General features: G+C 38.3%; 1 protein-coding gene across 5 annotated transcripts in view; it reads right to left on the bottom strand.

The window, feature by feature from the left end:
* arhgef4 (Rho guanine nucleotide exchange factor (GEF) 4) overlaps positions 1-27,197 on the bottom strand; it is a 107,530-nt gene that overhangs the window by 20,018 nt on the left and 60,315 nt on the right. Inside the window, exon 1 of one of the 5 annotated variants that reach the window (XM_067486000.1) lies at positions 25,487-26,256. The exons of the other annotated variants lie outside the window; for them this stretch is intronic. Within the exon in view, the coding sequence (XP_067342101.1) occupies positions 25,487-25,748 (262 nt within the window). The 5' untranslated portion in view covers positions 25,749-26,256. Of the gene's footprint in view, positions 1-25,486; positions 26,257-27,197 lie in introns of those variants that run through there. 5 annotated transcript variants of the gene reach the window in all.

Below are 27,197 nucleotides of genomic sequence, written 5' to 3'. Positions count from 1 at the left end.
ACAGCACATGCAAGATCTTGATTACAGAAACTTTTGATTAAATCTAAATAAAGTTCACCTACACTTGGATGCATGTTTTATTAAACAATATAGATGTAAAAATCCTCTTTATGTCACACCTGCTTGTTCCCAAATTGATCTGTGTATATTGTAGTTTGTGTCTGGGATGGGTTTTTACCTTTTCACTAGGCCAATCATTTCTGTCTCATAGTTGAGGTTTGAATAAAAATAATAATAACAAATTAAAAGAAATCCATATTAGTAGACAATAAGCTTAGCCCCATGCACTTCATTTAAAGAAGCATACATTTTCTGTAGCTTTCCACACGATCAGGGTTAAAATATGCACAGATCTATTGCTGTTTGCTGTTTGTTATTTACTCAGTTATACCCTGGCATGTAGCTGGGGCCACTAAACAATGTGATGAATTGAAATCTAATACACAAACAGCAGATTGTTAAAGCGACATGTGTAATCTCTTCTGCTGTTCTATCATCTACAAACAAAAAAGCAATTAATGTTAACTATTGAATAGGGTGGCAGCATCATGCAGGCCACCATGTCACTCACAGGAGGGAGGGACAATTGCACTGTTTACTAACTGCATCTCGCTTGACTGGTCAGCCTGTCCTTGAGCCTGTGTGTGTTATAACTGTTGTGCTGATGAGATCACAGATCAAAATGCCGAATCAAATGGGTTTTGTTTGTTTGTGTGTGTGTGTGTGTGTGTGTGTGTGTGTGTGTGTGTGTGTGTGTGTGTGTGTGTGTGTGTGTGTGTAAAAACTGCAGAGGGTTGTAGCTGAGGCAAAGCGTGTTAGTGTGTGACTTTGGACTGTAGCATTTCATCATTGTGAGCCTGTGGATGTGGGTTAGCTATATTAGTGGATCAGATTTGTCTGCATAGAGAACATTTAATACTCACTGGCATAAGTATGTGTGTGTGAGTGTGTGTGTGTGTGTGTGTGTGTGTATGTGTGCGTGTGTTGCTGAGGTATTCAAGTGTAATGGGTCCTTTTTGATTAGATGTGTGTGTACTGCAGTGTGCCACGTGCCTACTAGCAGCACGTGAATAAACTGGGCCTCCTACAACAGAAGCTGAAGCATAGACATACACACAGTAGTTTATTTGGACTCAATCCAGCTTATTAAATGTATCCTCCTGCCCCAAATACTAGAGAAGCAAATACGTATAATTCCACAACTAAAAGTAGTCCCCAACACATGAACCTTTTCCCTCTGAAAATATAAGATAGGAAGTGGCTTTAATGGATTGCAGTGTTTGTATTTCCTCCAGTTTGAGTGATGTCTGCCACAAAACTAGGGTCCAACTGTTTCAGGGAATTAATAACCTTTTATAAGCATTATATGTGTACTGTATTTGTGATGTGATTTCAGTAGCAACTAAAGGGCTTTGGTCAAAGAGCCACAGAACAAATCATGTGGCTGATATGTGTAGAATATCACATTTATCTATTAGGATTTAACAGTTTTTAATAAAGTGTTTACTGTAGCTTTTCAATACCTATTCTTTTAATAATTTAAATATTTCCATTAGTAACATTTTATTAAGTAACAAGCTGGACTGGACTGAATGTGGTTATCTTAGCTTAGAAATAAAATAAATACTGGCTGCATGGGGAAAAAGCTAGTCTGACTCTGCCAAAGCTGGTAAATACATACATTTCTAATGTTGGCTCCTCAGGTTATACATTTCTTTCTACTATAAACTTTACACATAGTCTTATCCTTTTAACTGAAAACAGAGATAGATTATCTAGTAGATTTCTGTCAAAGCAGTTACTTAACAATGTTCTCTGGGACAAACTATTTACATTGTGAGTCAATTTGATGGAAAGTCATCCTGGAAGAAGTGTCAATCCACAGTACTGCTGATTTGGACAACATTAGCCAAACTGCTACAGAAATATTAATGCATAGATCAAAGTGATCTAAAGAGATCTGACTGAAGGCTTACACAACTTGGTAAATGGTAAAGGACATTACACCAAAATAGTGTTTTATGTTTCAATACATGCAAGACCCAGTGCATGCAGTGCACGTGTTGTTTTCTGTGTAATACAAATGACAATATGACAATAAGACAATTTATACAGAATGTTTTTAGCCACCAGTCACATCAGCATTTGGTCAAGTAAACACAGTCAGTGATCAAGAATAAACATGGGCATCATCAAATACTCAAAAAAATAAACCTATTAAATGGTTAAACAAACAGAATATGAATAAAATAATTCCTTCACACCAGTGTCTGTGTTCCATATTTTGCTATTCACTTGAATTACTCCTTGTCCACAGTTTGGACTGGCATCATGTTTTCTGGCTCAGGCTTTCACTATGCTTGTTCTGTTCTTAGGATAATGTGAGATGTTCAAGTTATGGCACATATGCAAACACAAACACCAACCAGCTATATCATCAATGACAAAATGTGTCTGCCAACACATCACTATGACAGACGTGTAAAGGAAATTAAGCATGCACAGCATCAGATGATTGCACAGGTTAGAGAGAAAACAAAGGTGAAAAGTGAGCAAGGTGATTATAGTTAATGATTATAAAATGGAAATAAATCTGTAGTCTCTTCTGTAATTAATTAAATTCCAAATTGGAATTAAAACTACACCCAACTCAATTGAAAATGTCTTGTTTCAAAACTAAAACTAAATAGAAATGACAACTTTAAAATGTTAGACATTTAAACAAAAATGCCTGGAACAAAAGAATGTAATGTAAAACTGGAACAGATAAAGTAGCATCAACAGTCCAGTTCTGGAGAACAAAGGAGGTTGTTTATAGCAAGTTAATTCTATGGCACATGTTGTGTGTGCCGCTACTTACCAAAAATTTGTAGAAGGAAAACACACATTAAAAAAGAAATAAAATAAAACTAAAAACTATAATAAAATCATTAAAAGGAATCGGAAAAAGACAAACACTCTCCAAAACAACTGAAAATAACAGAATAATAATTTGAATTGAAATAAAAACTAACTGAAAAAAGGTGGAGACTATAATATCACTAAGCATCTATCACATTTTACAGCTTAATGCTTCAGGAGGACTTCTGTTTTTTGTCAGTATCATGTTATCACAACTGATAGAAATGACTGACACTGTGAAAGTACACTCAGTTTGTAATAAACCAGACTTATCCTGAGGGATTACATGCTACATGCACTGCTGTCTAATATGCACTGTTAAAATCTCTTGAGCTGTTTTCACCATGAACTACAGGATTCTTGTACATGAAACCATGAAATACTACAGGTTTAGGAAGTAGTTCAGTAGGAAACTGGGAAAATGTTACATGTATCCTCCCTTCAGCACAGTGTGACACTACCATAGCTGCTCTCTGCTATACGAAGTGATGGATAGGATTTGGGCACTTTGCCAAAAGCTTTTTCAAGGTGACAGAGCGCCTCAACTTCCCTACAACTCAGTGGGAAGCTACTTTTGATACTACACACATTCATACACGCACTACACATTTTCTGCTCCGTCTTTCTCTCTTCCTATTAATATTTACTTTCTCAACACTTAAAAGCATTTGTAGCCTAACCCCTATAGCTTGAGAAACTATATGATGCTTTTCAGTGAACTCAGTCAACTCTTACCACAAAGCCAATTAACACCGTCAGGAGCTTTGATGGTGTGTCTTAAAGTGGTAGTCTGGCTTCTTTCAAGCTGGTCCTAATAGAAACACAAGTGATTTTTACACAAATGTTTAATGATTTTGCTTAAAGCTTTTACTGCTTTCCCAATTGTACATTATTGTTTCCAACCAGAACACAAACCACGTGTCAACTATAAGAGTGCCCTTGTTCTGATATATTCTGCTACATTGTCTGAAAACATGGATGTCTATGCAAAATTTACAAAACTATCTTGACGAAAAGATAAATATAAGTCCTCAAAATGAATCCTTATTTTTTCCATTTTTTCTAATGGTGGAGAAATGTGAATGTTTGTTTGGAACTATATTGGAATAAAAAGGAGTACTTTAAGAGCTTGTCTGCATATTTAGAAAGTTAATCTAAGTAGAGGTACTAAGCATGGAGACCAATAAAAGGTAAAGCATTTTCTCAGGTTTGGCTTTTATAGCCAAACAAATTAGACAAATCAGACTTAAATTGAATTAAACTTTTTAGGTGAATTTCACTCCCACCATTTGCTGTCATTTTTCAGTCAAATCAAGAGATGCTACCTGTGTTTTGGCCTCTTATTTTGAGTGAAACAACATGAAAGGCAGGCGATAAATGTCTACGTTTCTCAGTATCAACACTTAAAGCTGGTTAATTATATCCAAGTTGTAGAGATCTAGATTTTAACACTTACGATCCTCCAGTGGCAAGTTACAATACCGCTATCAGTAGAACCAAGGTTTTGTAACGCAATTTCTTCAGCTGTTATTGCTAAGCCTATATCTTGGCATCAATACTAACACTTTTATAGCGACACTGCTGCCGTTTGACATTTAATGCACATTCCAGAAGCCTCAAACAAATGAAGGAGAAGCTGAATTAATGCATAAAGTGGGATCTCACAGTGTCCACAGACATGAAATGGCCTTTGACTGCTGGTGACACAAATTGACCCCTGGTGAACGAGCAAGACATGAACAGCCTCTTGTTCTCCTAAGTGATGAACAACCTTCAATTGACCTCTGACTAACGCTTCACAAAGGCCTGAGGTCAGGTGTCAAATACACCTTTTTAGCCTTGGAGGAGCCACAAGAAGGAATAACTCTTAGCTATGTTTCATGTTTTGCTCCGTTTTGTTGTTTTCACTTTAAATTTAAAAGCATTTGACATAATGACTGTAGCTTTTCAAAATACTGGTGAAGTGATATAAGAGACAGAAAGATCATTAATGCTTGTATAAATACAGCAAAGTAAATACAGCAAGAGAATTATACAGACTGTGTCACAGACTGCAACAGCAGGAGGAATTCAAAGGTAGAGAATAGAGGTAATCAAGTTAAACCTCAATCATGGTGAGGTCAGATGTGAAAGGTCATTTGTTGTGTTTTAGGGGGATGTCTGGCTGGCTCAAGAACATCTAATTGGTTGCCTGTTATGGCTGGCTGTTATGGCTGGCTGCATCAAACAGGTCCTCAATCACAGAAAAAGAGATCGATGTCCAGCACATGCACCAGTAACTCTGTGTGTATTGATCTACACCAAAATGGCTGGTATTGGAGCCATATACACACAGCTCTGACACCACTGTGATGTTATCTGGCTTCAGCACTAAATTCACAGACAAAACTGGGGTACACACATCATATACGAGTTTGGATCCTTTGTAGGAATAATAAAAATGAAAAGGGTATATTTTTCACAGCCACCGCTCAGCAACTGTATGGTGCAATGAAGAAGTGTTGTACAACGCATCCTAGTGATGGTAATTGAAATTCAAGGCAGACATTGTATATATATTGTGTTAGGAAGACCAGCCAGGCCTGAGGGGGAATGACAGAGGGAGACCAGAGGAGAGAAAACACACAATCTGCAGTGTTGACAGGTATGAAGGTTCTCCTAGAGGAGGAACAACAGAAATTTACCAAGGGAAAAGGATTTACAACTATCATCAAGAAATAAATTCTAAAGCAAAATGCCTCATCCCTGTAGAACAGTAGGTGCCACTCATATGTCCCACTGTCAGCATCAACACAAATAAAAGAAAGTCAAATAATGGAGGTGCTATGTCTTCTGTGTCTTTCAAACACTGCAATCTTAGTGTATATATCAAGGACAAGCTGAGGTTTTGTTTTGTTCGACATAGGAAGAAAGTGTCCAGTCAATCTGACCTCTGTAAAAAAAGCACAATTAACTTTCTTTCAGGTTTCCGAGCAACAACAGTGACAAGAATAAATGGTTTGAGTACACAAACTAAACTCAGGAACTATAGCTAACATCCTCTCTAACTACGGGGCTGGTGGAAATCCTAAGCAAAAACCTGCCCCCCTAGTATCCTATGACCTAAATGACTGCAAATCTTCACACTTGTGTTGCTGAACACTTTAGATGAGCACCCTGGGGAAAGTAAAATTATTGGGCAACTAGACAATCAACAAAGACACTATTAGGAAACTATTAAACTTTAATTGTTGATGCAGACATGTCAACAACACTGCCCAATAGTGACTCAATATGCCACTTTGATATTCCTTACCTTTCTAAGTCCTGAGATGTGAATCTCAGATTCTGATTGGGGAATGACCTTATATAAACTGTTTGGACTCTCTACATGTTTAAATGGAAAAAGCCTTTTAGTTAGTAGAGAAATGTATTTAGTCAAGCTATGTTTATGTGGTACTTCTAGGCCATACTAGGTAGTATGGCCCAGCCTTATGCTGTATTTACAACAAAGATAATACTGTAGTTGCGCGTTTCATAGCTTTTGATGTACTTGAGACATCTATATTGATTGTTATGCAACAGGAAACGTTCACATGCTGCTAATGGTGGCAATAATTACTATTTACCTAAAATACTTTATTGGAGTGGTATGGCATCATCATTTTCTCTTCTTTCTTTGCTGATAAAAAATATTAGCAAATGCTAAATAATGACTTACTGTTGGAAATTAAATAATATTTTTAGCTTTTTATTTGCCTCTTGACATCTGCCTGATCCTGAAACCAAGACACACTCCTAATTTCCCATGGCTGTGTCATTAAACCAAAGATGGACACAGACAGCTGCAATCCTCAGACTGTGACTGAAGAATGGGAAAAAAAACATGGAGATGCAGAATCTCCCATAGTAAGGCAGTGAGACTGTAGCAAAGGGCATTGATACAGCAAGCATGTTGTGAAAACGCTGACAATAAAATATGATAAAGAAAATCTGGGTGGTAGAATGAAGGCAGAGGCCTCATTTTCTGCCGAAAAAACAGAATGACAAATGCAAGCAACACAGAAACATTTGTGTCAGCTTTTTCTGCCTCATTAGAGAGTGCCTCTTGCTTCTAAAAATTGACTTGGTAGCCCACAAATTTAGAAAATAAGAATCAAACAGTGGACCATAGGCTCAAATATAAACAGACAGCAGCTTTACTCAGATATATGAGAGTTTGTCAAAATGCACAGCAAGAACAGCATCAAATGTTACCCAAACGAATTTACACTGAAATATATGTCACTCTATTTCACTATATCTATTAACTACACTGCTTGTATTTTTGTTAAGTTATGGTGGAACACAAAGTAAAATACTATTTAGTTGTTTATGCATTTATGGTTGAGTATAATAAGCCTTTGCTGCATTAGAAGCTTGATAGATTAATTACTGGCCAGTTTGTTGCTGTTTGTAAAACAGTCAATGCTATTCCATTTGATGTGACCAGAGGAGCAGCATACATTAATGACCTTTCTAATTTCCATCATCTCAAAAGTTATTCTACGATTTTTCTAGGTTGGCTTTTATTTTGCAACAGACCAAGATTTGTGCTTTATGATATAAGAAATAACACATGACCAGAGTTAACACTGATTTAACTGATTTTTTTTTTAGAACTTTTGTTGAGCTGAACATTTCTAAGACTCTATGCTGTCTACAGTCTTGGTCATATATCTCTCATTTTTGTGAAAGTGATATCACAGAAACACCTTGGAATTTCTTTTAAATTTTAGTGATTTTAATCATGAAAGATCAAAGTCTGTGTTACTGGGTGTGACCTCACTTCTGTCTCATTTTCATCACCACAATAAGCCAAGAACACCTGGATTGAATTTTATTACATCTGGCATAATTGTACACTTCGGCTCATGGTCATGCTGATTAGAATCTCTAGGTCACATGTTAAGGTTACTATGAGACTAATAATATCTACATTTCACAATAAAGTGAAGTTAATTTTTATCCTAAAGGTCAACTTTGTATAATAAATTGAATTAACTAACTATTGTATATACAGTGTGAGTTGGTGATTCTGTTTAACCACAGTAAGAGGGTGGATTTAGAGACTGCTTTTCTTTACATGTGACTCACAGATTCCAGTTAAAGTTGTTTGATAACTTAGCCAGATACAGATTAAATCTTCAGAATATGTGAGTTGTTATTATATTACACAATATACCATTGATATATACATTTTCAGGACATGAAAAGAGTGTTTATAGATACCGTCATATATCTTACAGCATATTTTCAATCAATGGCTTGTCCCTTCAGAGTTCACCACAGCAGAACATGCTCTGCGCATTACTGCCCTTACTGCTGCAACCCTCCCATTTTATCTGGGCTCGGGACCGGCATCAAGGTAGCCCTTGGTGGCTGGGCAGGGCCACACCTTGTGATTGAAATTTGAGCCTGCGGCCTTCTGTATCCCAACCCAATGCTCTACCACTGAGCCACCAGGCAGGGGGGCCTGGTGGCTGTTTATATTGTGGTAGATAAGATAGGGGGATCTTATCTACCACAATATAAACAGTCAAGCAAAGTCTGTAATGTCATAATGTATCGTAACACCCATCCCAGTGCATGAATTTAATCTGTTCTCTGAAACTTAGTGTATTTGTCTTTACCCACTGAGTTACTGCAGTACACCGAAAACTGAGATGTTACAGCTTCATACAGTACATATTTGCCTATCATACAGAAGTCTAGATTCCTCTCATGCCATCCTCACTTATTTCTCAGCTGCCTCATTTCCTTTGCTGGAAAACTATGCAGCTGATGACCGTACATGGCTACAGTGAGAGGGATAGCTCCTACCCATATAAGCCTTGCCTAACAGCTATGGATTTTGTACATATTGAGGGACTGCTCACTCCACCCCCAGACCTGATGGTATCTTTGGCCCTGAAAGCTCTCCTTCACCTTTCCTGTAAACAAGCCTGTGTCCTCTGCCTGTGTGTCTCCTGTCTGACTCACCTTCATACAGTATGCTCACTCTTCACAGCATTTCCTTTTAGCTTTGACCTTCATTCACTCTGGGGCATATGCACCATTTAAGAAACAGCCACCGCTATTACCATTTTTCTTACTCAAAGCTTGAGGACTGCTCTGAGCACTCGGCTGACATTCCAACAAAATTTTACTTTTCGATACAGCAAAAAGGTGAACAAAATAATAACACAAAAATATGAAAAAGTACCACAAAAGCACACCTTGGAAATTATTAGTTGAAACACTGTCTTGATATAAAATAAAAAAACACCATATTAAATATTTACTTCATATTGTGGTATTATGAACTGATAATTTATTGCATTACCGTATGCTTCTTTTGTCACCTGTTGTCAGCCATTGCTGGGCAAAGTCGGTGACAAAATATAACACAATAATATATACTGCTTATAAAGTATACTGTTTTCATTTACTAATTAGTTACTGTACAGTCGCTTCTCTGCTGCCACTTAGTTTCACTATGAAGCTCCCATTAGTAAAACTCCACTGTGTTTACAAATATGCCCAATTACAAGCATTTCACTATACACAAAAAATAAAAAGATAAGAGTTATGCTCTTTAAGTCACTCGGGGGCTTTTATGTACGCCTAACATCTGTGCTTGGAGTGTTAATGTTTTGGAAATGTAAATTATCTTAAATTAAGCCAATTCAGTGTTTTGGTTAACCATTTCCAGTTCAAGCAACATTGTAAGTAAATGGAACATTATTTCTATTGATTTACTCTACACTTACACAGTGTACGAGTCAACTTGATCATCCCATATCATATAATTTACTAATAAGGGAATATATTGTGTAAAGATATATATCACTTATATTGATGTGAAACTTGTTTTTGTAGCAGCTGGAAATACGGACGCTACTCTAAGTGTTAAAAAAATAAAAATTTGCATTTCATTACACAAAACCGACAGTTGTTTAACTACACATCAGAGCTGCCTTTCTTCCTAGAAGAGAGGAAAAACCTCCTTGTGTCATGATGTGCAAACTCTGTTGCGTCTAAGAACACACCTACTTATGCTAAGCTGTTCTGATGGCAGAGCTCTAATTAAGAGTGAGTGCCTGGTTGTTAAAACCTTGTGAACTGCCCCCTATTTCCTGCTGATGTGTACAACAAGTAAACAAAACCATTTGTTGAGGCAAGTTCTTATTGTTCTATTAGTTTTACCAAAAATCCTAAATGTTGTGTAAAATGTAAATTAAAAAAGAATGTGCTGATTTAAATTAATTAAATTAAATCATTGCTCATTTTGATGCCAGCAAAACCTCTCAAAGAATTTGGGACAGCAGCCTTTTTATCACTGTGTTTCATCACGTGTAACCAAAGAGACCAGTTTCTTAAAAGCAAAACTTTTTCCCTAATATTGACCCCAGTCTTGAAGGTTTCAACTAATTTGGAAATCACTGCACTCTTTTTATTTACACAACGTCCCGACTTTTCCTCGAAATGGGGGTTGTATATAAACTTGCAAATTCACCCATTTATACGCACAGTTTAGTCGTGCAATTAAAAAATAAAAACACATAACATATAGCGACGCCAGTGAATTACCAAAGCTGGTAGGCATCACTCTTGTATTAGAAAACAGCCTGTTAGTGGGAGCATTCCAGCTTTATGAATGATAAGGCTGAAGAGTGATGATTTCCAGGTCTCATTGCATGCCTTACATGATGAGTCAATAGCACACAAACATAAACACTGCAGGATGGAGAGGGTTTCTTTAAGCTGAAAGAATGCTGATTAGCCAACCTTTCACATTTATATTTCACTTACTCTTGAATCGTTTTATTTCCTGAACCCTTACTCCAAGCTAAATGGAATTTTTGTACTTACTTTCTATATTTCATCAGTTTATAATTAACTCGAGTCTTTACTGAAATTTTGCATGTTGATTCATTTGTTTTAATTGCTTCTGTCATTTTAAAATCAAATTTTGTCTGCTGACAATGTTGCAGTGCACAGTGAGATGATAGCTGTCTGTGGCATAAGGCAACTCATGATGGATGACAGTCAAACAAGTCTATGGATCCTAACCCTTCTTTACATCAGATTCTTGCTTGTTTTCTTTTTTGACGGAACATAACCAGTGTCGTGGGCAAAATAGCGCCTCTTGCATTGAACAACATAGTGTGCAAGGTGTAAAAGTTATGCACGTGCAGTTTTAAAAAGAGCAAGACTTTATAGAAAGTTACAGATTGACAGAATAGAGTGAGAAAAGGAAAAAGATTTTGGTGGAAGCAGAGAGGTAAACCAGATCTTTGTGTCTGTCTAATGGGAGAATTATCTTTGCTTCTATAACGAGAGAGACTAATCAATTGGATCAGCGGAGCACACGACACGTCTGACCTGGTGACAACACTGACCGGGTCATTTGAGTGCAGCAGATTTTATCCCCCTCTCTGCTAATCAAACTGCAGAAAAGCAGCATCTGTGCAAAGGAATATTAGCTAAGCTTTTAGATATATGAAACATTTCTACAAACAACACATTTTTTTCTTAAGTAAGAACTGAACATAAGCTGAGACACAGTTGAATAAGTGTTTAAAACTTACAGGATGAGTCATATTACCGCAAAGAGAGGACGCAGTGGCTGTTCTTGAAAAAAGGCGCCACAGAAAATTCACTGTTAAGTGCTTCTGACTCCTCACAAAATGGTCTGGAGGGTAAACCCTTATTAATACTAACAGTACATTCTTTGATCAGATGAAACTAAAATAAATGAGTCAGTATCAAATGTGGTTTTAAATGATTAGTGTCAACCTAGGCAGGACTAAAACTGTGCCTGCATAGTGCTGACTGTGAAACATGGAAGTGGAAGTGCTAATATTGCAACTGCATGAGTCCAAAAGGTGTTGGATAGATGAGTTTTATAGATAACATTATAAAAAAAGTTTACATGCACAAATACTGAATAAAAAAAAGGAGTCCCAGTCTCAAGAAGATTTCGAAATGACGACACTAAATGCACTGCAAGCATCAGTCTTTAATGAAGGAAAATGTGAAAGCTTTGACATGACCAAGTGTTTCCCCTGACCTGAATCCATAAGAAAACTATTGCAGAGTACTAAAACTGAAGGTATAGTAACAAAACCTATTCCACAGCAGCCAAAAACAATCATCTGTGAAGAATGATAGAACATTTGTCCACAGATTTGTGTGCACGACTGGTATTATTTATGGCCAGTTGTGAATTTGCTTTCAAATATGAATTGTGGCAGAAAATAAATTTTAATTCAATGTAATAAAATTAATTTGGCTAATAAAGGGTGTACTGACTTTTATTGCAGTTGGTTTGGTTAATCTAACATTTGTGTTTTTCAAATAAATTCACGTCACGTTCTTAGGCCTTGGCTGTAAAGTGTAGTTAGAGTAATAGGTAGGTTCAGGACACAAGAAGCATGTCTTTAAAATAACATGTAGCTGCACATGATAACTGTTGTAAAATCTGCAGTCTGAATGTGTTTGTTTGTGTTTCACTTGTGCTAACCTCCGTAAATAACAGTCTACAAGGTAAGGTATGTCTACAAGCTCCTGAAGAACCAGTATTTCCTCAGGAGCTTGTAGTATTTTATGAAATAAAATGCAGGCAATTGGGAAGTTTATTTTACATATACGCATTAATTAGAAACATCTCATGGGTAATGCTGGTCAGGGCTATACAGCACTTTCACAATCTGCCTTAAAGCCATCACCATGACAGCTGCATCCAGCAATATTACAAATACTGAAATTAGCTTTAGTCTACCTTTTTTTCCTCCACTTGTCCTTCATTTGCCCATCCCCCCTTTCACTCCTCTTCTACCTCCCTACCCCCCCCCCATTTCTCCTATAATAATACAAGGTGTGCAGCAGTAGCAGAAGGAAGAGGAGAAGGAGGGATGTTTTTTACAGACCTGCCGAGAGGAGAGGAGGGTGTGTGTATGTTTGTCACATTCCATATATTGGCAGCCTGTGTTTGTGTCCTTGTACTGTATATGTGCTCGCTTTCATACACTGCTCATTCCTGTAAAAGTAGAGCAAAAACTCTGAGCCTGGTTTCACGTAATATGGAATAATAAAGAATTCTGATGCTTATGTTTTCTCTACATTCATTTACTTTGTCATTTTGTTTTTCACCTACTTTGTCTTATCATACTTTAACTGTCTTCATTCAAACATCAGTGACTTTTTTTTAATCAGATACCATTTACTATGTTTTGCTTCTGATATGTACAGCGTTACTTCCCTGACCACAACTAATTGGTACATGTTCATTGCTGTCATATCAAATGGCAGAGCAGAAACCATGCTGTCACACCTGTTATTTGGAGCCATGATGCTTTTCATGGTCTTAGCCTGTAATAGTATGCAATGTCTGACTTGTAATGACTTGCCCTGAATTTTAGTTCGCTATTAAGGACTGGAAAATACATTTCCCATGATAATGTATCAAACTCTACAATTCTCTGTTAAAAGTTTGCAGTCTACAAATCCATAGTCTCTGTGAGGATATGGAATCATAAATGGGCATGAAATAGATAGGAAAATAAGAATGGATATAAAATAAGAAATTTCAAAAAACATCTAAGGGTATTTTATGAACAGTGTATAAATTACAAAACACAATAAACTCAGTCCCCCATTAAAGGATCTATATGACGTTGAAAAACAACTAAGGTAGGTGACAAAACAACACCTTTCCTGCTTACTAAATAATGCTTTACTAATGTAAAGTTCAAATGTAAAAGTAGTGGAGTACAATCCAAATTTGCAAGTTTACCAGGCTACACTTTAACTAATCAGACATTACTGCAAGACACAAACCACTTAAGAATATCCCACCTTGAGGTACTGACCTTTCTTAAAAGAGCCAGGACTCACTGACATTTTTGAGTCTGACAAGAATACATTCTTATCTTACATACCAGGCATTCTCAAAGACTGCCTGCCTTTTGTTTTCAGACAAGACACAAGGGACGAAATATTAGATACGGAACCAGTATCAGTAAATAACCATACAAGTCAACATTAGTAATAGGGATGTTAAAATTAATGGACAAATCAGTGAGTTTGCATAATCAACTGTGAACTTATGTGCAAAGTCATTGCTTAAACAAAATGAAAAAAAAACTCCTTTCACTGTCCTTTGCTAAATTATCGGGACATTTTTTACAGTCTTCAGTCACCCTAGAAACTGCAAATGCAAATGTCACCCTAGAAAATGCAAATGATCTATGTCCGATCTCCAGGAGAAGACAAGCTTCCCTTATGGCAGGCAGAAAGCAAAGGCATTCAATAGCTGAGAGCGATACAGACATTGATTATTGAGAAGTGACTCACGTCAGCTGTCCCAAGATAAGAAGGAACCCAGACTTCTTGGAGTATCAATACTGCTGTAACTGAAGACCGGGCTATCAGAACTGACACAGGGTCTGAGGGCCAAGCAGCTAAGGACAAGGAAGACAAAAAATCCACAAAGAGAAGAAGGAAGACTCAAAGAGAATAGTAACAAATTACTTGTACCTGAGAATATGACTGTGTTTATGCATTTTTAAAGGCAAAATGCAAAGCAAGCCCAAAAACAAGCTATTAAGCATCAACAAAAAGCTGACTTTTGACAAAGGAGGCAGCTCAAAGAAACCATGGGAAAGGAATTAAAGTAGTGGAAATGTTGCCTTGTAGCACTGAAATGGTACAGAGAAGCGAGAATTAGCTAAAACTGCATTTCAAAGGGATCTACATTTTAACTTCACCAAGTCACCCTTCAGCATGGAGTACTCAGTACTGAGTACAGTCAGTACTCCTAATGTATAGTAAAAAGATCACATACAGAAAACATCCCATAACGCACAAAAGGCCCTGCGAAGCAATGCATACTATTAACGTAGATGAAATGTTGTAAGAGGTGCACAGCCAGTGGCGTTCCCCACGAAAAATTTGTGTGAGCTTAAAAAGTAACAGACAGACTCCCTAGATCTTACAGAAAGCAGCAGGGTTGCTTATGTTGTGTCATGAGTGCTTTAGCATCCTGCCAAACTACTGCTATTTTCATTGTTGGCTCTGCATATTTTTATGGAACTATTTTCTGCTAAAGACAGTTGCTGTATAAACAAAGGCCGGTGATGTTTAAGGGATAAAGGGAACTGTTTCATAAAAAACATGATCCTGCTGATTTAAAAAATTGCTATTTTTCAGTGTTATGACCAGGGAAAACTAGTGTAAACTCCATTCACCTCCACTACAGTAGGATGGGCTTTCTTACATTTACATTTACATTAAGTCACTTAGCAGACGCTTTTATCCAAAGCGACTTACAAGTGAGGTACAAGGCAGCAAGAATCTAAGTCAAGGAGAAATCATCAAAGCAAAGTCCTAACAGAAAAGTGTTCACATTTCATGAGATGCAAATGCAAGAAAGAGCAGAAAGGAAGGTTTTTTAAAAAAAATAGATTTAAGTACATAGGAAGGTGCAGAAGAGTTCTGTTTTCAGCTGTTTTTTGAATATTGGGAGTGAGTCTGCTGAGCGTCCAGAGTTTGGTAGCTTGATCCAACCTCGTGGGATCATTGCGCTAAAACGTTTTGCTTGGTGTCTTCTGTGCGCAGCTGGGACCACCAGACACCGTTCGTTGGCAGACCATGAACCTGATGCGAGCAGCTACAGGAAACCAGTGCAGAGATCTAAAGAGTGGTGTGACATGCGTCCTTTTTGGCTGATTAAAATTAGGCGAGCTGCTGCGTTTTGGAGCATCTACAAGGGTTTGATTGTGCCTACCGGTAACTCCATCAACAAAGCGTTGCAATAATCAAGACAAGATATGACCAGCGCCTGTACAATGAGTTGGGTTGCATATTCCGTGATGTACGGTCTGATCTTCCTGATGTTGTTGAGGGCAAATCTGCATGCTCTAGAGACTGAGGAGATGTGGTCCTTAAAGCTCAGTTGGTCGTCGATGACTTAGTGGAGACAATCACTGTAGATCCAGTGTTGATGCTGATGTTGTGTTACACCGAAGGTCTGGCTGGGAAGACAAGGACTTCGGTCTTGGAGAGGTTGAGCTAAAGATGTCTCTCTTGCATCCAGGCTGAGATGTCTGAGAGACAGGCAGAAATGTGTGATGAAACAGTGGAGTCGTCCGATGGAAAGGACAGGAAGAGCTTTGAATGGACAAGCTCTCTTAAAATGGCTTTCTGGTTTAAGTGTTGCAGAGGCAGTTACGAACATTTGTCATCTTGTAATTTTATTGCCATCCTACCTCCATCTACCCAAACACCCCAATTCTGTCTGTGCTGTGTCCCTGTCTGGCTGTCAATCAGCAGCAGTGTGAGCAGTCAGCATGCAGGCAGCTGTACCATCAAACCTCATGTCAAACCTGCTCACCCCACCCTGCCCTTCCTGGCGGTGACAGGCACAGCAGCAATAAGACCAGAGCGGGAGGGAGGTGAGAGAGATTCAGCGATGTAATGAAGAGAGAGAGTCACAGAAAGAGGAAGAATGAGAGTTCTCAAACTGGGGGTGGGGAGGAGGGGGTCAGCATGCCCTGCCATCAGAGGGAGTCTATTTAAAGAAGTGAGACTTCTCACTATCTGACTGCTAATAACTGAGCAAAGACAGGGAGGCAATCTTCTCATTCTGCTCTCTTATCCTCCAACAAAGACAAAGAGAAATAATTTTAGCTTTCTCTGTAGCTGCGATGCTGCTGAGGCTGCCACAGGGAGGTGGCTGATTACACATAATATGTTAAGAGTCTGAATGCTGAATTATGTGTGTCAAAGATGTTACATTTTCTTCTAAGTAAATAGTATTGCGGGTGGGCCTCAGAACGGGCAAGAATTTAGCTGATGTAAATTATACTACTCCAAAAAATATTTTTTTATGTAGTTGAATAATTAGAAGTACAAGTCGAAATGAAAAGACTTTTGGTATTTTAATCAAAAGAAGCTCTCTGCAGTACGGCAACTGGTATTTTGTGCAGAACAACACTATGACTGGATCTTTATAGTGTTTAACTTAATATAACTCTTAGTTTATTTCTACCTGACAAATTTTAATAATACATTACACACAGGCGTAGACCTTTCAAAAATTAGCAGCACCCCATGTCTGGGTATGTGTTGTAATTAGTGCTAGATGGTATGGGCAAATTTTTAAACACAATATTTTTTTTTTCTTCTTCAGGCACCATGATCTTTCTTCAGCTTGTTGGCCAGTAAAGCCAACACATGTGCAAGTGTCCTGAACGAAATGGAGACGGCTGACATTACTGTGACATCTGAGGGACACCAGAGGAAGCAATAATATAACATTTTCAATTTAGACATTTTTTTTTTTACTTCTGTCAAGAACAAATACAAACAAAGACTTGAATTCATCCAATTATTTATCCAATTCTAATAAAGAATGGTTGCCGTATCGCTGTATCTTTGAGAAACACACAATAAAGTGATATGCTGCCATGGTAGCAGATTTGCAAGAAGGCTGTGATCAATTTATCAATATGATAAATGGTCACACTGATAAAAACAAATTTTGGCAAGGTGATGGCACAAGATGGATCATTAAGGAAAACAAGGCATCCTGATAGAAGGAGTTCAGAGGTCAGAGTGAATTTAAATCTAAGCCAAAATGGTGGACAGTGGTGATGTTGGGCCCTATGCAAAATGTTATGCATCAAAAGCCGCTATGCTTCACAAATAGAAAATATGATAAAATACACATCACAACACACTGCACATAGCACAATAACTTACAGTAATACAACGTGGTGATTTATTGTACAAATTTTTTTGCATGTAAATGTCACAACTTAGCATTCAAACTTTGTACACAGTCAGTGCCATACATACTTAAACTTTTGTCATTCCTCGGGGCCCCCTACCGGCCTGGGGCCCCAATCAGTTGCCTGCCTTGCCTGGTGGCATGGAGCACCTCTGATGGTGGACACTGTGGGGGCCAACATAGCTTCTCTGGTGCCTTACATACATAAGTCTGTCTGGACTGAACGTAGTTCTCTGTCATCAGGGCCTAGCTGAGATTATATTTATTCTGAACACTGAATACTGACAAGCATCTAGGTTAAAAGTCAAGGTCAACAATTCCTGCAAATGAAACATATTTTCAGAATCACACATTTCTGATCTGATCCATGGATACACATATAAAGATCCCAGTTAAAAAACTTTTGGCTGAATCGCAGTTAAAGCACATTCACAATCCGTTCCAAAGTCGAATCATCTCACATCTCTGTCTGACAGTTTAGTTTCCAATCCCATATCTCTAATAATAGACATATCTGGAGCAAATTTATGCTCACCCAAAAATTATTAAATTGCACTGCAATATATTGTATTACATTTTACCTGTTCATTAAACCCCCAAACGCCAGATGCATAATCTGGAATCAGACACTAGAACTGTAATTTCACTTTAACATCAACAGCCGTAACTCCCAATAATAAAAGTTACAAACAGCTAAATGTGTAAATGTGAGTTCAAATCGCTTATGATGGAAACCTGCTTCAAAAATTGGTGTCTTTATAATAAACAGAACTGGTTTATAAACTGTTTATGTGTTGACACACTGCACTGACTGCATGGGTTCTACAACGATAATCAAACAAATATAGAAGGTGAAAGAAAACATAAAACCAGATAATATTACGACAGTTTCAATCTTGTGTTGAAATAACCCACTTCTAACAAATGAATTGTAACTTTTGAAAATAAAAAATACATCAATATTTTAGATCATATTTATAGTTTCATTCATCATCACCAGGAGAAAATAAAATCACTGAAGACTATTGATTTTTTATAAAATCCTCTTAGTTTAATTGGTACATGACATCATGAGCCCCTAAACATCTACTACAACCACACTGCTCCCTCTCTTTTATGGAACATGCCATGTTCCTCTGACATAACGTAATGGGCTGTTTGGAGGCAACAATGCTATTAAGCAGAGTTAATTGCTCCCAGCATTTCAACTCATCTCTTGTTATGTCACTCAGGCTCACTGCAGGAACAATTTCAACCACATTGATCACTGTCAAACTTGGGGAGGAAAATGTACAATATGAATTCTCTAGGGTCAAGCTTGTCAAGTGGGGAATTTCAATAGCTTATAATCAAATGTTAACCTTAAGTTAAACTTTTGTATGGAATCGGAATTTTAATCTCACTGTGTTAAAATTTGATGTCACAAAAGTGCTTAAACCAACACACTGGCACTCCTTTGCAGTGTTTTAATATCGTGTAAGTTCTAGCTAACTTGTAGACATAACACTGCAGAATGAGCTATAGTCAGACATCAAGATGGGGCCTATCTAGAGGTGGGTTACCACCACAGGAACTTAGATGAATAGTTCTGGATGTTTCAAGCTGGCATTAAAAGAAACATGAGTAAACATGAGCTGACTAAAACTTTAGGTCACTAATTGTTTTCCTTTTAAAAGTATGCAATTAAAATCTGCAAGCCATGCTTCCAAAATGAGCCACAGGTGGATGAGAAATTCGATTATTATCACCTGCTGCATGTATACACAACTTTCAAGTAACTAGTCTTTTTAAGGGCATGTAAACTCTGTCTTCAATTACCCGATTTCAAACGACTTTAGCAAGGAGAAAAGTCATTCTGCTCCAGTGACCCAAACGCTGGTACAGGTGTACCCAGGGCAGGTTGGTGTTATGCTGAATTAAGTTATCCTAATTTGTCAAGATATGCTAACCTAATGCAAAGTGAATCGAGAGACTAATCCCAACCCTTACTCTAACCCTAATGTTAAAAGCAAAGGTCAATGCTCCCCTTTCTATCATTTATTATATGGATATCCAGAATGGGCCCTATAACAGGGAGGGGCCTCCTGATTCCCTCTATGTGAAGTTGTGGAAAAGAAGTATAATTATCTCTCTGCATAAAAACTTAACTTGTAGCTAACTTAAGTTTGTACCCAAATTGCTTACAGAGAGCAAGCAGTTATAGTTGGCACCTATGATGTTTCCAACTCAACCATGGGCAGCTGGACGCTACACTTGTGAAGTAGTTTGGCTATTTGCTGCTGAAATGATGGTTGAACTTTGACCAACTCATAGTGACATGTGAACATAGCATCTACAAAAGGATGGATCATAATGATTCAGGAGCTTACTTAGATGGCATCTGGAAAAAAATTAAGTTAGTAACATTTAAACATACTGATCCAGACTGTTGCTGAGCTACAGCAATGGATTTGATGTCAAAGTAGTTCACAAGTGGATAAAACTAAGGAAATCATTGAAGTAGTTCTGTTCTTTGTTTTCCCTGTCCCTGTCTCAACTGAGTCACTTAAGCAGAGGTAGAACATGAAGACGCCTCAGGCTAATGGCTGTTCCAGAGCGACCTATTTCCCATAGAGCCCTGTGCCTTCCATTTATTGTGATGGATGCTTTCAGACATCCTTCCCTCCTCCCCTCAATGTAACTTGCCCCATAGATGAGGGCAGTGTGTGCGTGTGTGTGTGTGTGTTTCCATGTCTGGATGGTGCAGTATGCTGCACTGCTGCCAGCTAGCCTACCTTTAATTTGCAAGCCTACACAGAGGCAAGCAATAATACAGTATATGCCAGTTACAAACATGTTTACACACAACCTGTTTGGCATCACTTGACAAATTTTATAAGTATTGGAGCTATGTAATGTTGCACTGAGAGCGATAGGAGGAAGTGTCACGAGTTACTGTGGTTTGGGGTCAGGTGTGACAAAAGCCCTGTGGGGTACAAGATGCACTATTGCTGGGAGAAAAAATGGTTGCTTATATAGCGCTTTTAGCAGAGTCATGCTGAATGATGATAAATTGCTTTTAACAAGAGTTGAGGAAACGCACTCAAGGTTCAGGCTTGAGATCTACTTACAGGATCTGGCCAGAAGTATGTGGACAATTCTTTCCAGATACTTCAGTGCATTTGTTGCTCTTTGTTAGCTTTACTTCATTTGTTGCAGATTCAACATGGCATTTACCTCATGCACAAAGCCAGATCCTGAAAGAAGGCAGTTAGTTGAGCTGTGATTATGAACAACGGAGTAAGAGAGGAAGACCATTATCCTTTAGAGGATACAGATAAATAAATAAATAAAAATTTTCAACATTAAATAACTAGACAGATTACTTGGGATACTTTTACATTACTGGAAACCCAACAAGGCTGATGTTTTATTTTTTTATTGTACACAATTGATCCAGTTTTACATAACAGATTTGTAAGTTAGGAAATTAAATAATACTAATCACACTAATACTTAATGCAATTGTCATCATTTATGTGGGATTTTTCCTATGGCATCCCCAGGGTGGACACCATTTCTAGGGCTCTGGACATCCCACACTATGATAGCTGCTACTGGTATTTACTTTGCCTATAAAGAATAATTGTTGTAATTTTCTAAATGACTCATATATATTTTTTTAACAATCACTATAATAACAGTTGGGGCCGGCTGTAGCACAGTTGGTAAAGGCAGTCGTCCACAGACGACAGGGTCAGTGGTTCAGTCCCCGGTCCCGGCTATATGTTGAAGTGTCTCTGGGCAAGACACCAAACCCCCAACAGCCCATTCCCATCCCCAGCTGTGCAGTGCCGGTCCAAGCCCGGTAGATATTAGGGAAGGTTGCATCAAGAAGGGCATCCGGTGTAAAAAAAACTGTACCAAAATCAACATGCGGACAATGATCTGCTGTGGTGACCCTGAACGATCAGGATAAGCCAAAAGGACAAAAAAATAAAAAAAATAAAAATAAAAAAAATTAACTATATAAAGAGTAATTAAAACATTTGATCTTCTTCATTAACATTTGTTTAGTTGTCGGATAGAAACCAGTCCTTTTTCTTCCTCTATTGCTTAAAAGTGGTGACAGAAGCATTCCTCAACTTCCTGTAATTGGTCTAATCTAAACAAGGCTTTTCACACTAGAAGCATCGTTCTGCTTGATCCAGACTCTGGTTTAACCAAATTTTGCTTCCTTAAATACTACATAGAATTGCATTTAATCTAAAATCACTAAAAGGAGCTTATTCATTATATGGTGCTTATTAAATTTAACATGGAACAGCAGGTTTAACTAGGATTAACACCAAAAATCTGAGAGGCTAGACTGCACCTGCTATCTACTGATAGGCCAAGAATTATAAATAACAGGAAAAATTCCCAAATTCCTTTTGCAGTTAGACAGCAATCTAAAATATTGAACCAAAGCAATAAAGAACTACCTTCAAAGAGAAAAATACCAAGGAGTGTTGCAACAGATGGCCACACAGAAACATGGTGTAAACATCTTCAACTCAGTCTGGAATTACATGAAGAAAATGCACAGACAATTTTGTCATAGCAAGTTCTCTAATGTGCTTAAAACAACCTGATTTATAAGTACCATAAAATAATATGTACAAATCTACCCAGGAGAATTTGTGCTGTTTTTTATTAAAAGTATGGTTACAAAGGGTGGTCACATGGATGAGTGTATTTGTGAGTGTTCTATTACAAGAACTAACTGTTTTGCAGGACCCATCCTGTCGCTTTGCCCTCACTACAGGGAAATACTTCTTATTTGCACCAGCTCCCCCTAAAATAACTGATAAATAAATAAATCCTCCAATCTAAATCAGGTTAAACTTCTCTTCTAATCTTCATCAGTGGAAATCTCAGCGCCAAACTCCCCTTGACTCCCTCCCCTATCTATCAACGGCAGAAACAACAGAGCATAGTGCTGTTGCACCCTAATCTGGCACTGTATACCCCAATCTTTAGTTAATAAATCATCTTCCTGCTTCCTACACCGATGAAACACAAACATAAATAAACTAAATGACAAATTAAATAGCATACAGGAATAATAATAATGAATGTGGTTTACATGACTGCTAAACCATTCCTGAATTTGTGTGCTGGTGCCCACCCAGTATTGCTTGCTTCCATTGGTTGTCTCTTGTTAAGGACTAACACATTGTTTTTTATCAAGTAAGGGTTGTTTCAATATTACCCTACATCTAAGTGTTTGCTTTTATTCCACACAACATTTATTATACCTTGTCTTGACATAGGGGAGAAAATCTGCTCTCCCCTAAATCTGATTATGCAGAATTCTATTCTGAAAGTGACTCAGCAACTCATACTGTGTAAAATTCCATTATATTTGCAGCTTTTTTTGAGCACCTGCACCACCTCCCTACCAATGGACTCATGAAGGCTGTATGTAACATTGTAACACAGAGTGGGACCATCTGGTTATGTCTTTGCTAAACCCTTTAAACACTGAAAGATGAAAATAATTCAAATTGACTACCAACATTAACTATTACAGACAGGATAGTCTGATGGATCTGTGCAGCTGTGCTACAACAAACCTGTATTTTCTCCTAACAGCCTACCTTTGCATCAAATGGCACAAGAAGTCGCTTAGTGCAGAACTGATGAAGGCGAATTATTACGTTTTTAACCCCTTGTATTGTTGATCTATCCAAATGGCAGCTTTAAAGGGTTTACTGTATATCGTAGGTCTACAAGACACAGACCAGAGTAGATAAAAGCTACTCTTTCTGTGTGTGTCTAAGCGCCCACATCTGCTTTGTGTTTGTGATTTTAGCTGCCCACAAAAACCTGACACAAAAGAAACAGGATTCAGTGTCCATATGAAGACATGAGCATATGCACACAATACATTGTTTGTAACAACCTTTCTTTACATCTTTCAAGTGTGTGTAATGAACCGAAATACACCAGCACATATGTTGTCCACCTCCACCTGAGAAACAAACACTTGCTAATGTTTCAGTGGGAATATGCAGAGCTGTATCAGGCCCTCCTCCAACTACTGTACATCTTTACTCCTCCTCCTTCTCCTCTTCTGTGACATGTACAGTACACCATCCTTTAGGTTGTATTTGCTTAGTCTTTCTATCTGTGTGAAACAACTCAGCCTTTCTCATTGAATGTGAAAAGTGTTTCCTAGTGTGGACTGGCATCACAGGGGGGCTCTGTAACACAGTATGACGTCATTCTGCAAGGTGCTGCATTGACCAACATGCAGGCTTTACAACGTGAATGCTGTATTTCTGATATTTTGAGATCATCATAACTAATGATAAAACTGTCACCACCATTATGACTTTCCGCTAAGAACTTTTCAGAGATGTCTAATCCTGTCAGTAAATATTTTCAAGAACTTTAAACACATAAATGCATTCCTCCAACTGGACTCCCCAGCAGAAACAACGCATCCCCATCCACACAGACCCCTGCTTTGTTTTCACATAGGACAAATGTTTGTCTGAATCCACCATCACAAAGTAAACCATAGCTTAAAACACATACACACACCCACAGCCTGACTCACAAAGCTGCAAAAACAGCAACTAGCAGTCATGACAAACCTAGTGTGATGACATTTTAACAAAGCAGATTCTGCTAAATGTCATAGTTTTAAGAACTAATGTTTCCCCACAAATGCTTAATTTGCTGCTGGCTTGTTATTCTATATTTGTCCTGAGGTTTTGGCCAGTTTCTGTCACATTCTGTCTTTTCCTCAAAATGCTACATTGAACACAATCCAATGAAAGCAACAGCAAACGGGCTGACAGGCAGGTTTGAGATGCTAAGCAGTACACAAACTATTGCTGATGGCCCAAACATTGGTGTCTTCTGAAGTGAAAAAAAAATCTATTGGTCTACAGTAAATAAGACTTATTCAAGTTTATTTTACACTGCTTAAAGGTTTTTTAATCTTTTGTAATCAATATTAGTTAAAGCCTGTGACTGCCAAATCTCATTTATGGCTTTATTTTGCTTACATTATTTACCAGCTCCTTACAATAAGACACTTAACATTGAGAGAATTAATATATTTTGTTAAATGTCATTTACTTTCTCCAAGTTAGATATTAAAAACAATTCTGATGTTCCGTTGAACTAGGGTTGCTGCACACTGACCATGTAATCACTGTGTACCGTGTAATTAGAGTCTACCCATGAGCCTATATTGCATGTCATTCCTCTTCTCTCCTATTATCTCTGTGCTGTCACAACAGCAGGCAACCAGGCAACAATGCAGAAAATATATACACTCTAGTTTAAATAAAAAACACAAAAGCCTGCTCCTGACAGTTGAGGGGGGTGTCTTAGGTTCCTTAAATGCTAGCTGAGGGCCACTGTGACTACCACCTCTATCAAATACAAATTACACACATAAACTGTGCTGCAAAATTCACAGATGTTGCTGTTTTGTGGCTCTTCCACCCCAACTAGAAAGCCGAGCAGCTAGCCCACCCATACACATAAACACAGAACCTAACCTAACAGAAGGTGTCAGCTGAAGGCTTGGCATGACAAGCACAAAAAACATCTAATCCAAGCCTGCATAACACACTAACCTCATGGCAGTGTGTTAGTGTGCTGGTGTGCATGTATGGTCACATACAAAGAAGTTTAGGCACCCATGAAAAAGGAAACTTTACATTTGCAAGTTGCAAATTACATATTACATATTTGGTGGTTTCTGAAGCAGATCTGCACAGACCTGCATCTTTTATGCAGAGAACTTACCTGTGGTGGAGTGCAGACTCTCCAAGCTCCAGTAGCGCGACAGGACCCCCCTCAGAGTGCCACCTAAGCTACCTCCTCCTCCTCCACCTCCACCCATACATCCACCCACCCCAAGACTGCCATCCACCATGCTGTCCACCCCTCCTCCTGTTGGGCTGCCTCCGTCCGAGTCAGACCCTGGCGATAGACCTGAACTGCCGCTGCTGCCACAGCTGCCCCCAGGCAGGGGCACGCCCCCCTCCGAGCTCTGCTGGGTCCGCATCCAAACCTGGATGCAGACAACCGAGGGGGGGGATGCAAGCGGGCAGTGAAGAAACTAAGTGGAAAATAAGTAGAGGTGATGTGGTTGAGTAGGTGGTTTATTCCAATGGCAAAGAGAGAGTGCAGAGAAGGAAGAGGAGGAGGCAGAGGAGGAGGTGGTCTCCCGGCTGAGATCTGCTGCACTATTCTCTATGGTAAGCTTCAGCTGTCAACTTGCTGCTTCCTCATCCCATGCACAGATCAGGAGAGCGGTAACAGCGCTCCACTCCTCCCGTCATCTCTTTGCTCTGGATTGCCTCTCATACAGCAACTGCCTTCTCTCTCTCTCTCTATGCTCCTTTTTCTCTGTGTCTCTCTACCCATTTGCACACTGCTTCATTTCCTCACATTAACACACCCGGTCCATCTTCCTCTCTCTTTTTTTTCTCTCCCTCTCTCTATCTCACTCTCTCTCTGTCTCTAGGTTGACATCAGTGGGGTTCCTGGAGGGGGGCTTCTGCAGCTCGACTTTGTCGTTTGCCTGCTAGCAGCTAGCTAGACAGCTCACTAATGGTGCAGGATTCCATTTAGGTGGAGACTGAGAATAGCCAGCCCTCTATCCTCCCTCAAACAACCCCCCACACACATTCTCCACCCTCTCATACACACAGCACTCCACTGCCCCCCTGGCCACACCAAACATTGATGTCACCACACATTCTATGTCACTGAGTTAGGCTAATGTTATTATTATCCTTTTTATAATTCTTCGTTATCCAAATCCAATTATTTCACCAATGAATTGATTGGTAGGTAGTCAATAAAAAATCGGACATTGATGAAAAAAGAATATCTTACCATATGGTCCTGCTTGTTTAGCTTGACCAACAGTCCATTAAGAAATTAACTTTAGTATTAGAATAGTTGTCAGTTTTGAACATTTTCTTTAATAATGAGCAGATAAAATCTGAGCCACCTAAGGTCAACAAAAACAAGGTTTTTAGTTGCTCAAATTTGCCAAAACATTCTGCCTTTTAGCCAACACAATGGAGGTGATTGAGTTTGTGTTGCCAAAAGAACTAAAACTTTGTAGTTTTCTAGATGAGGATCACCAAAAGAAATACTTTTTAGGCACCAAATTTATAACAGTGTATATGTATTGTGTGATCTTAAGTTGTGGAAATCCCTACAGAATTATTTAACGGGTACTTCAAATATTTTTGTCTTTAAAGAAGGTATAGAGGAAAAATAATTAAAAAATGAAGGAGATAACTAAAAGTGTTTTGGTTACTAAATTAGTCTAGAAAGCGCTTGAACTTAACAGTAGTTGTACAAAGTGTGGAACTGATCGTCTTTTTTTGTTGCTTATTTATGCTTATGGTAAGGGGCAGGTAATGTAAGTTTATCTTCTTCCTGCACCTTTTCAGTCATGAAAAATGTAAAACTAACTAGTATGTGTTTTGTTTTAAGT

This window comes from Channa argus, chromosome 19 (assembly GCF_033026475.1).
Source record: "Channa argus isolate prfri chromosome 19, Channa argus male v1.0, whole genome shotgun sequence".
NCBI lineage: Eukaryota > Metazoa > Chordata > Actinopteri > Anabantiformes > Channidae > Channa > Channa argus.
The sequence above is the reverse complement of the archived record's forward strand: the minus strand, read 5'-3'. Positions and strand labels throughout refer to the sequence as shown.